Here is a 12,989-nt window from a genome sequence, read left to right as displayed (position 1 = left end):
TACAAATGAATTTCTTTCTCAACTCATTAGAGCATAAGGCATTTTTCACCTCCTCAAGAGAAACATCATCATGACTATACAACTTAGTGTCAATGAAGTTCTTATATGGGCAAGGTAAAGAACACAAAACAATCAATGCTTGATCTTCATCGTCGATTTTAATATTGATATCATTGAGATCCATAATAATAGAGTTGAAAGTGTCAAAGTGTTTGAAATAGGCATACCTTCCTCCATCTTTAAGATGTAACGATGTTGTTCAGGTAGACATAGTTTGTCAATAACTTCGTCATGTATTTGCTTTCTAATTGGAGCCACAAACCAGATGCAACGGTCTCTTCGGCTACCTCTCGTAATACTTCATCGCTTAGGCATAATAGAATATCATTGTGTGCTTTCTTCAGTTTCTCGTCTTTTTGCTCTTGCGAAAGCGTGTTTGGTAATTGTCTCTACCAAACATCTTAAGCAATCCTTGTTGAACCAACATTGCCTGCATCTTGATGCATACGAAACTATTTTTACTGGTCAATTTCTCGACTACGTATTTAGTCGATAATACACTTGCAGCGATATCAACATTTTAAGTAACAACAGAAGTAACAAAAAAAGATCACAAGCATAACCACTTTGCAAAGACTACAAAAGCAGTTGAAACAGAGCTTTGATATCAATTTGTTTGGAATGGATTGGACTAAGTATGTCAATACAACCACAACTTAATTTATTGAGAATGAATAAGACATATACCACAAGAAATAATATGCAAAAAATAAATAAATAAATTAGGAGACAAAAATATTTTCGTGGTTTAACTTTAAAGTACCTCTATAAACAGTAACAAAAAAAAATTCATTATAATAAAACGGTGAAAACTACAAGTGTTTTAACACTCTAAACATAATTCAAAAAACTTACTAGTGGCATCCGAAAAATACCCAAAAACTGTTAAACCATTGATGTCAAATTAACCACCACTAACTAATTCACTCTGAAAAATGGTATGTCTCATGGCTTTAAGCAATTTACTTTGACAATTTGTAAAAGAACAATAATTCTTTCTGAAATTGGTGCATAAATTAGCCACCATTTTTGACATTGAATTCAAGCTAAAACCCTGACAACATTCCGGTGCATTAATGGGTGCAATCAATTGTTGATTTCAGCTCGGGAGTTCAAGTTAGGAAACCTAATAATCAAGGGTCTAATTTTAAATTTTATTTTTCTATTTTACAAAAAAAACCAAGCTGTTTAATAATTTATATCCGCAATAAGTTAACAAAAATCAACAATTCAAGTTTGTGTTTATTAACAATGGACTAACTTTTCAACTTTTATAGAATATGCGGACTAAATTTCAATAAATTTAAATGATGAGATTATCTTTTTCAATTTTAATAAGATTAAACAAAAGATTGGTAATGGAGATAAAGAAATTTATGGAAGAAACTAGCTAAGATCCTTAAAGCCAACATCGATATTCTCAGCAATCTAAACAACATTGTCTTCATTGATTTGTCCCTTTTGCTCAACATTAAGAATTAACGTTGTAACAGGTCAATTTTGACCTGGGTCTAAAGGCCCAAAATAGATAAAAAAATAATAAAGTCCAGATACTCGGCCTGAAACTCAAATAACAAACACCAATTACATGCCAGGCCTAGTACGATCCAAGATAACAAAACCCTAACCCAATTCAGCCCACAACCTAATTGCCCTAGTGTTCCATGTGCGCCGCACTTCCCTTTCGTGCCTTTGCGGCAAGACTTTCGTTCAAGCATGACAGCATCGTGACATTACACCAAAATGGTCAGGGTTATCCCTCCAATGCCCGTTGACCTTGTCAAAATCTGCAAACAGGGTACAAAGGAGACAGATACGGAAGCAAAAGCAAAAGCAAAAGCAAACACAAACAGCATGTAAATCAGTTATAAAAGGCCGCATTAACCATGTAATTTTTACACACGGACAATCGAATACTAAGAGAACAAAAATCAATTGAAAAATCCCAAAGGTTTATATCTATTGTCATTTTAGTTTTTGCTTCGTTTTGTAGTCTACTTTTATTTTATTTTATTTATTTTTTTACATACGGAAATAAAATAAAAAGAAAAAGGGAGGAAACTCACCTGTGTTCGGGTTTTTAACGCCGTCGGGACAACCGAGGGAGCCACATCCGAGGATAGGTGGCCGGAAATCGAAAGGTTTCTTGAGTTTTTCGGGGCTTTTGTTAATATTTTGGGGATTTTGAACCTAGATTTGGGTTTAGGGGGTTTAAAAAGATCAGGTCAGAGGTTTTCCTCCTTTCTGGCCACCGCATACGGCGGCACCGTCGCCGGTGACCGGCGGCTGACACGGTGGCCCCTTTTCCAGATTTTGGGCCGGTGCCCGGAGAAAAAATGGGGGTGAGAGCATTTCTTTAGTTTTTTCGTTAAAGAAGAAAAAAATGAAAATTTTTGAAGGTTTTTTGGCTTAAATAGCCTAGTGAAACGACGCCGTTTCACTTGGCCTCCCCAGGCGCTAAAAGGGCGTCGTTTTGGGGAGGCCGACCCGAAACTGACCCGACCCAGGTAGGATCCTCGTGTTTTTTAAGCGGAAGGGATAATTTCGCTTTCATCCCTTCCGCTTTTTAATGTTTTCAATTAAGTATTTTTTAAAATTTTTAATTTTACCCCATAATTTTACTACGATTTCAACTTCGTCCTTTCTGGAACGACGTCGTTTGGGGGCGAAGGGAAATTTTCTCTTTTAGTCCCTCCATATTATGCGCGCGTTCATGAAGGTCCCTTCTGTTATTTTATTTGTTGATTTGCCCCCAAAGCTCTGTTTCCAGTTCAAATTAGTCATTTTTTTGTTATATTTTTGCTATGAAACTAATTAATTTCAATAATGTTATCATTATTTTTACTATCATTGTTTTTAATATTGTTATTGCTATCATCATGTTTATTATTATTTATACCTTTTTAATTTTAGACTTAATTATATACATATATATGCGTATCTTTGATTTATATATACTTATTTATATATTTTTATACATTGTAATTTATATATACATATATACATACGTATATTTTTTATAATCTATATATACATATATACATACGTGCATTTTATAATCTATATATACATAGATACATTCATATTTTTATAACTTATATATGTACATATACGTACTCATATATTTTTTATACATATTTTATAATTTGTTTACATATCTATATATATATCTATGTATGTATTTTCATCTTCATAAACACATTAATACATACTCATATATATACTTTTTATACTTTATAATTTTAATATACATATATATACATACTCATATATCTTTTTATGTTTTTATAATTTTATTCATTTTCTTTATTCAATTATTTATTTACGTTATTATTATTATTTTAAAAGAATGTTTTAATTTTATTTGCTTATATATTTGTTATTTTGCATGATATTGATTTGTCCTTTTATTTATTTTATTTTGTTGCTATTGCTCGTATTATTTATACTCACATTGTCGTATCCATAATTGTCATTTATCAATGCGGCATTTAGTACATCAAATTTAACATTACATCAATTTTTTTACCCGAATTCATAAAAAGAGAAAATTTTGAAAATAAAGGCAATACTCGGTATTTGAGATCTTCGAGAGGATTGAGCCCTAACGTATTGAGTTCCAATTTTCTTCGTTGAATCTAAATAATCAAGAATGCTCTTTAATCAAAAAACATAAATAAAAAGCTCATTATCGGGAATTCAATACGTTGTGTCCTAACGCATTGGATGTGACATGTTGTTTTCTCGAGATGAGGATTTTTCTAAAAAATAATAAAGGCAATATTCAATGTTTAAGAATTTTGAGAAATTGTGCCCTAACGTATTGTGCTGCGATTTCTTCATCTGACTTAAACAATTGAATATCCTTTTAAATTTTATTACACGAGTTTTTTGGACAAGCTCATTTTTGAGGAGGTGAAATATCATGCCCTAACTCATTGGGTATAACATTTTATCTCTCCGAAATGAGAGGGTCTTAATGGGTAATTTGATTTATACAAGTTTTTTTAAATACAAGGATCGTATTTTAAAATCTTTGCACATTTTTTATATTAAGACACTAATTAATCAACAAGGTACCAATTTTGGGCGTGTCGAGGGTGCCAATCCTTCCTCGTATGTGAATCAACTCCTTAACTGCTTTTCGGATTTTATAAGACCAAAAATTATCGTTTTAGTAAATCTAAATTTTTATTAAAATGATTTGTTATGAGGTGATCCGATCACACCTTATAAAAAAAAGATTGGTGGCGACTTCGTATTCGTTTTCCTTTTTAAAATTCAAGTCGACTCCATTTTCAAAAAAAAATGATGTCAACAAACAATCGTAATCAAGATGTAACATTTGAGTGCTTCTATTGGATGATTTGTCGCTTTCATGACTCATAACCTTTACATAATTTTCTTTTTCCTACCTTTAGTTTGTTTCAATGCCCCTTTCCCCAAGTTTGTGCACCAAAATTCTGCAACCTTGTTCTATTCTAAATCCTCCCCAGCTTTACATCTTCAGTTGATTTTACAAAATATTAGTATCTAATTCTCAATTAAGGTAAACTATTCATTAAATTATTAGTTAGTTTATGTTTTGGTCATCAATTTTAAAAAATTACAAAATAGTTATTAAAATATTTAAAAGTTTTCATTTAAGTTACTAAGTTGTTAAAATCATTACTGTATGAGCTTCTTCATTCGCACCGTCTGCACCAATTAAAAGCGCTTCTTCCTTTTCTCTTCTACAATTCAAATGTTTTTTATAAAACAACTTTGAATGTCATGAATCTCTTTCTTCTCTAATCTTCCAGTCAAATCAACTTGAATTTAAGGTATGTTCTTCTACTTATCAATGGTTGCTGATCCATCATATCGATTGTTGAATAGTTGCTTAGAACTTACTAGCTAAACTTTTAAAAAAATCTTAACATCCCAATATTTTAAATAAAATTTTTTAAATAATCTAACGATATTTTATAATTTCGAATTATCAAAATCTAAATTTATTTACTTTTACTTTAGATGTAATCCTCGGTGCTGTTTTGTTTTAATTGTCATCCCCACATTCTTTTCCACAAGAAGTTTGAAAGTTCATATTTGTGCAGGGGGTGGGACCCATCTTGTAGATATATAATAGTAATAACAAAGACGAGCCAAGCTTCTGCAATTTTTCCTGGAAAGATGCCATGATATTATTGCTTCACATTAATAAATCAAGAAAAATTCCACGAATGCATTTATTACGGTGGACAATACGATGATGACTAGCAAGTACCTCCTATAATTCGAAGGAAAACAGGTTTCCACACCTGGAGAAGATTTCAATGGTTATTATTATTATTATTCCACATTACAGATCACAAACTATCGTAGATACAGTTAATATGATGATGACTAGACCAACTCACTTTCATCAAACTGAAAATCGTCTTCGAACTCTACAGGCTTCATTACAAGGTCCAGTTCCAAATTCTGGGAAGTGATTTCAGTGCTTGTATACACGTTAGAAACCACATCCCCGTATTCAGCACCTATTATGTCTTTCCACATCACAACAGAATCCATGTCTGTAAGACCACTTGTTGTTGGTGTTTCTTCCTTGGTTTCCTGCTTTACAGGTGGAGTGATTTCATGCAGCTTTTTGGTTGGGATTTTGGGGTTGCTGCTGCCATAACTGAACTTGTTGTAAGATTCCCGAGGTTCAGAATCTATGATGATTTGGGGAGCCTTGAATGAGTCTGGTCTGCAGGTATGGGTTCCAATGTAAGTGGTCTGAAACATTTGGGAGCCAGCATCTTCCAGTCTTTGGACTTGTTTAGTGGCCTTACAACCTTGATCGTACTTACGAGTGCACCTAAAGTAACTCCTGTTCATGATAATTGAAGCACTTAAGCACTTGCCATAGTGGGTTTAAGATTTTTTTTGGGATAAATTGCAAAATGAATAATATACCTTGGGTGCTTAGAATTAAGGATCTGCTTTTGTCCATATTTCCTCCATGCATGACCATCTTCCACGGTTGAAGAAACTACTGTCCGTGCATGTTCATCTCTCCTGCAAGCAAAAACATCCCATTAACATCAGAATCTATGTATGAACATCCAATTAACATGTTGTGTGTGTGTGTTTTAGTTACCTTCTCTTGTAACATCCTCTCTTTTCCTTAGAAGGAAGTTTCTTCCTGCTGTTAGTGGAATCTTCAGACCTGCCATTGCAACACGGGGAATCATGGTAGGAAGTTGCCTGATTCTGAGAATCCTCGGCAGATTCAACAGAAGTCAGCAAAGAAAGTGCGTGGTCGAAAGATGCGAAGATCTTGTGCACAAGTTCCTCAGCGGAGAGACGCCCATTTTTTTCACACCAATTGTGAAGAAGGATCTGAAGCTGTTTAGCACACTCTTGACCATTAACAAGTTCTTTTATCACCCTTTCCTTGTTGCTTGTCGGTACTCCTTCAGGCCAAGATGACACACTTCCCATAATTATTATTATTTAGAAAAATCTAAAAAACCCAAAATTTAGGTAGACACCTCTTCACCTGTTCTGCTTTGCTTACTCTTATAAATATAGGTGAACAGGAGAAGAAGAGATAAGATTTAAAGAGAAAAGTAGATGGAGGAAGGGGAGAAGCAAATGAAAGGAAATTGTAAGGAAGTTGGGATGGAGTGAGAAGGGTAATATAGAAAATTCAAACCCTTTCACATTGATAATGACAAAAGCGAGCTGACGTCTCTTCGCTATAGATTGGAAGCTTGGAAATATCATTTGATAATTTGATAAATATGGCCTGCACTCAACCAGAAATACTCAAAACATTGTGCAAATTTGAACCCAAAGAAAGAAAAAAAAAACAACACGTGGAAAGCTTAGCTTAATTTTTTTTTGTTTGAACTCATTTCAAAACGTACCTCTCAACCTTTTTTCCATTAAATTTCCTTGGACATCATAATTCTACTTTTCCATATATTTAAACCTCTTGGAAATTTGTTTAGTATATTGAATTTCAATTCATAAAATCGTGAAAACTATTTAAAGTCACATTAAAATAATGTAAAAAGTAAATTTATTTTGAAGCGTTCAACAATTTTACAATTCGATATTCATCATTTTTATTTGTTTATTAGACATTCTACACATCTAATGGTGATTGTAATTGCCCTATTCTATCCGGCCCAGACAAACAGATAAAAATAAATAAATAATAATAATAAAGCCCAATAGCAAAGTCCATTTACAAAACTCAAACCCAATGTTACACAAGTCAAAGCCCACAACTTAAAATTTTTTTCAGAAACTAAAAAACCCTAGATCCCCTATGTGTCGCTACTCCTGGCCATGTCAGCGGATGCGTCGCCCGAGGACTGCCTCCCCTACCATTGTTTCACCGAAATGGCAAGGGTGTGACTCCCTATCATCGTTGACTATCATCGCGACTTGCAAGAACAAAAGAGACAGAAAGAGCAACAAAAATAGCAAAAAAATAGGGAAAATAAAAATGTAATATATTCGGTTATAAAATCCATAACAACACATGTATCTGTTTAAGAAGAAAATCAATACAAAGAACAAAAACGTTAAAAGAAAAAAAAGAAGGTGATCCTTTTTTTATTTTTTATTTCGAACAGTATTCGAGAAGTATAAAAATAAATAAAGTTTTTTTTTACCTGTGTTGCTTCGCTTCCCTCCGTCATCAGAGGTCTTCTCCGACACCGAAAACCCCAGAACCTATTAAGGTTTGGCCTGGGCTTCGACAGAACTGGGCGTGAAAGGTTTTCTATTTTTTTTAGAAGGCATTGCCTTCAAATCAGGGTCAAGAGGGCTAAAATGAGCATTTTTTTCCGACTCCGGCCACCGGAGGTGACGACTGTCGTCGTTGATGACCGTGGCCATAGCAGAGTGCCGGGGGCCCTCTGCCCGGACAGGGAGACGCCCTTAAAAAAAAGGAGAGAAAGTTTAAGTTTTTTTTTAAACTGAATAGAAATGATTTTAAAAAAAAAATTTTTTGACATTTATAGGCATCACCAAACATCGTCGTTTTGGCCAGGTTTCAGGAGTCCCAAAATGGCGCTGTTTCAAAGCTTGACCCGCCGACCTGACCCGGATCCCGTAGGATCCACGTGTTTTTGTGGGAAGGGTCTAATTGCTACCTTAGTCCTTTCGCCTTTTAGGCATTTTTCAATATAGTCCTACTTCTGGTCTTTTTCCTTTTTAAAAATTATACCACTTAATTTTGGATTTTTTTTTATTATTTTGGTCATCTGGTCATTGCGTGTTTACTAGGGTTGGGAATAATTTCCCATTTGGTTCATGTTCCTTTTTGCGTGTTCTATTTTAGTCCTTTATTTTGCCTTATTGATTTATTTATTTTATATAATCCATACTTTAAATTTCATCTATATTTCAATTTAATCATCCATTTATTTAATTTCACACCTTTAATTACTGTTATTTATTTATTTTAGCACTTAAAATTTATGTGGTTTATATTCTGTTGATTTTTAATGCATTTTTAGGTGGTTATTACATATTTTTATTTATTTATTTTGGTATTATGATAATAATATGATTATTGTTAGTATTGTGAATTAATATTTTATTTATTATTATGGTTGCATTATTATTATGGTATTTATGCTTTTATTTATCATTTATCATTTTAATATAGATGTTTTACCCACATGACTATTTTATATTATTTTGCTATCACTATAACATGTATCAAGTTTAAATATATTTGTCCATTTTCATACTATGCCCAAATAAGTTAAATGCACATCACTTTAAACGTTACATTCATTTTTACTCGATGCATAAAAAAGAAAAATTTTAAAATCGAGGCAGCGTTCTTTATTTAGAGATTCGAGAAGTTGTGCCCTAACTTACGGGGTTCGACTTTCTCTTTGAACCTAAATAACCGAACAACTCTTTTAAAAAAACTAAAAACACATGAGATTTAAATAATAAATCAATAATGAGCAATCTTATTTTCGGGACATGATCCTTTTCTCGATTGACTCGATATAAGAGGCTCTTTCCATAAAATTCAATTTAATTTGCAATCATGCAAGAAGGGGATCTTATTTTCTTTGAATTTTAATTCTTGATACTAAGACATCAAGTAATCAATTAGATACCAGTTTTGGGCGTTATGAGGGTGCTAATCCTTCCTCATACGTAATCGACTCCTGAACCCATTTCCTAGATTTTTGTAGACCGAAAATAATTTTAATAAATCTAACATTTTATTAAAATGATAAAACCTTGAGGTGATTCAATTACACCTAATTAAAAAGGATTGGTGGTGACTCCCGTATTCGTTTTTTAAAGTAAAAATTCAATTTAGAAAAAAAGGTTTCGACAACGATTATATGGTTAAATTATTTTATTTTAAAACTATCATATAATTCAATTAAATGAAATTTGTTTGAGAATATTATTGATTGGACTTTAATTATTAAACCAAAAGAATAAATGAATTGAATTTCAAATATGCCAAGAGTAGCATAATTAGGCCTAAAATATATGATATCCCCATCCTTAGGTGTTGAGATTGAAAAGAAGATAAAAACAGGGTTGGAAAACCATCTGCAATGAAATCTTATAATTAGAAAGATGACTTTTGTATTGAAAATTAGGGAATGTTTAGAGAAATGATGGCATGAAATTGGAATATCATGTCATTTGTATCATTTTAACTAATTTATTGTAATTTCAGCATATCATGTTGGATTTCATTTTTTTTAGGATGAAAATGTTGAAATGACATTAAATTATTGGAAAGAGATACAAATGACACAGTATCCCAGTTTCATACAATTATTTCTCTACTATCTTATAGACAAATTGGATACTAAATGAGATTGGTGAGATTCGGACTCAAATGTTAATAAATACTCAACTAATTTAATGTTATTTAGTTAAAAAATGGAAGAAAAGAAAAAGGAAATGGATGGATAAGAGAACAAATTAAGGTTATGGTTAGCCACACAAACACAGATGAGATATTTGGAATTTATTGGAGTGTACAAGTCAACGGACTCCGGAGCCAGCTTCCAAGAGTTTTCCTTTCCTTTATTTTCTTTGTTTCTAGAACTAGGAATTATGGATGATACTTCTGTCTCATCTGATAATATGAGAATATAATCTTTCCAATATGTCAAAAAACATAGAGTACAGTCCCTTGCTCTAATCCGGATAGCATGTGAAGTTGAAAAAGAGAACTGCAAAAGACAGTTCCATGCAATTTACAAGCCAAAACCTAATTTGATCAAAGTAGTTTGAAAGATCAATCTTTGTCCAAAAAGGGAGGGGATAATAGATTTGTGTTTCTGGGTTCATCTCTTGGGCTGATACAAATAATATAATTATGAATTTCCGTATTTGGACTGATTCTTACATTGCTGTTGTTTGTGGCTGTAGGAGTTATTTGGGTCCATTCTATACAAACAAGGTGTTGTTCAAATAAAAGGGGAGACAATCTCTCATCCTAAAAATATTTGTTTTACTTTTTGTTGGGTGAATGTATTTGAAAGGTCCCTCTATTATAGGGATCTTATCAAATTAGTTCCCTAACTGTTAAATGGATTAATTTAGTTCATGTATAATTAAAAAAATCAAATAAGCCTAAATTCAAATAGGGTTACCATTTACTATTTAGGAGTTAATATTTTTAAAGTTTTTATGGTTTTATAAATAAATTATTATTTGGAATTGAAATGCAAATAAATAAATAAATAAATATTTTCAAACCATTTTTATATAGTAAATGTCAGCTATGCTACAATTTGGAATCATTTTATTCCTTTTAATAGTATAGGGCTAAATTTATCCACTTAATAATAGAGATATTAATTTGATCTAGTTCCTATAATACAGAGACCTTCTAGATACTTTAACCATTTTTGTTGCTAGGCTTTCTGTTCTCAGTGGCCTCTTTGGATACTAATAACTCTAGAAAATAGAGTTATCTTCATTAGTTATTCATGCAGATTTTGAGTATTTAATAACAAATTTTGGAGCTTTTGTTATAAATTTGTCATGTTGAATAATACTAAGATAAATTTTCTAAATTGATCATTTTATATATTAAAACACATGATTTTTGTAGTTTTTGAGATCGATGCACTGAAGGAAAATAAAGTCTTGAAGCTCACCTTTTGATGCTCAATGCTATAGCATTTCTACAGCATACGCCATGCAGCAAAGGCCTGATTGATGGTTAACTTTGGATGCCCAATTAAAGGATTATTGGACTTTGGAAATTCACTTGACCCAGTTCAAGAATTGGGTTAGCAAAATGGATCCTTGCTAAGGATATAGGAGCCCAAACCATCTATTAAGGAGGAGAAGGCCCAACCATCCATAAAGGTGCCCAAATCAGCCACCCAAGACTTGGTAAAACATTGAAAATCAACCACAAACTTCCTACATGTGACCATCCAACTCCCTTTCTCTTTTCAGGCTTTCTCTCCCATGAATCAAGTATGAATTTCAAAGCCATCCACTCACTTTTCTTAAAGCAAGGGTTGACCATATGAGAAGAGATTTTCAAGGCTCTCATTCGCTAAAATTAGCCAGCCTCTACAAGTATAAATAGCCTATTTCTATTCACTCATTTCACTCATCCCTCACTCACCATCTCTTCTCTCATTCTTCATCTTTTCACTTTCCATTTGAGAGAGCAACACAAGAGTTTTAGAGGAGCATTTCAGAAGTTCTTTTGAGCAATAAAATTCGGCATTTTTGAAGGCAATTGTGTGAAGGAGCAAAGCAGAAGGAAGGAGGAAAAGGAACACAAATTGAGTTACAGAAAAACACTGGATTCGTCTTCTAGTTTCTTTCCCTTTTAACTTTTATTTTGTTCTGAATTGATAAACATGATTGCTAAATATTTTTCTACTTTTAATTTAATTAAAGTAACTTAATTCTGTTGTTGTTAGATTGATTCATTCTTTTAGCTTAGATTGTTAAAATTTTGTTAACGATGTTATGTGCCTTGGTTGTTTATTCATTTAAATAAAATCATGAACATGCTATTCATGCATTATAAATGTAGGGAAGCAATAAAAGTAATTATTTAATCAAAAAAATTGTAATTAATTGACATGATATCTAAATGGTGCATGTTTGATCTTTTTATGATACATTAGGTCAAATTAGTAATAATATCGAAAGAAATTTATTACCTTACATAACCTAGGATTAATGTGATTAGATTGTAATTAATTGACACGTTATCTAAATGGTGCATGTTTGATCTTTTATGATACATAATGTGATCTATGTACCCTTTCATTCGATCTCTTAGGTCCTGCGATACCTTGAAAATTATACCACAATGCAATTTAATATGGCAAGGTAAGAGATGGATATCTAAATCTATAAAATTCTAATAACAAAGAATTAATTTTAAATGAAATTTATTCATAATTAACAAAATTAGTTAAATAACAATTCAACAAATTAAATATAACAATTTCACAACAATTTAAACATACCTAACACCTTAAATATAAGAATTCCAAACAAATTAAAATTCTATATGTTATAATCTACCACAAAGTTAGTTCCACGTTTAAGGTTTATGTAACAGCCCCCGCCCGATCCAATTGTCGAAACCAAGCTACAGGATACCACATTTTTTGTCGAAGCAACTACAATCAATTATACATTAAATGTTACACTATCCAATCTGAGCCTTAATTGAGCTTATGAAAGCTCAAAACCATCTCAGGGTCAAACTTGGACTAAACTAAAAATTTTCAAAATGTATTAAGTGGGCACCGTGATATCCCTAGCTAGGTATCATGATATTGAAAGCAATAGTTAAACTCCAAAATAAGCCAGGTGGGTATCACGATATCCAAGGTTTGGTATCACGATAGTAAAGATAATAACTAGATTTCCCAACCCGAGGATCAAATTTCAAAGTTTTCAAA

General features: G+C 32.2%; 1 protein-coding gene across 1 annotated transcript; it reads right to left on the bottom strand.

Annotated features, from left to right (window-relative positions):
- Nucleotides 1-5,335: 5,335 nt before the first annotated feature.
- On the bottom strand, nt 5,336-6,673 carry LOC105770589 (WRKY DNA-binding transcription factor 70). Its single transcript, XM_012591860.2, has 3 exons — nt 6,188-6,673; nt 6,004-6,105; nt 5,336-5,917 (listed from the first exon to the last, which is right to left on the bottom strand). Exons 1-3 carry the CDS (start codon nt 6,529-6,531, stop codon nt 5,446-5,448), a joined length of 918 nt encoding a protein of 305 aa, XP_012447314.1. The 5' UTR covers nt 6,532-6,673; the 3' UTR covers nt 5,336-5,445.
- Between the last annotated feature and the right edge of the window lie 6,316 nt (nt 6,674-12,989).

This window comes from Gossypium raimondii, chromosome 5 (genome assembly GCF_025698545.1).
Source record: "Gossypium raimondii isolate GPD5lz chromosome 5, ASM2569854v1, whole genome shotgun sequence".
In the NCBI taxonomy this organism is placed as follows: Eukaryota; Viridiplantae; Streptophyta; class Magnoliopsida; order Malvales; family Malvaceae; genus Gossypium; species Gossypium raimondii.
This window is presented reverse-complemented; position numbering and strand designations above follow the sequence as displayed.

Bases quoted from the DNA above. Each gene is read 5' to 3' on its own strand.
- LOC105770589 (XM_012591860.2), bottom strand. From the start codon at position 6,531: ATGGGAAGTGTGTCATCTTGGCCTGAAGGAGTACCGACAAGCAACAAG. The intron at 6,106-6,187 runs GTAACTAAAACA...TTTTGCTTGCAG, and splicing joins AGAGGATGTTACAAGAGAAG to GAGAGATGAACATGCACGGA. The intron at 5,918-6,003 runs GTATATTATTCA...TATCATGAACAG, and splicing joins CTTAATTCTAAGCACCCAAG to GAGTTACTTTAGGTGCACTC.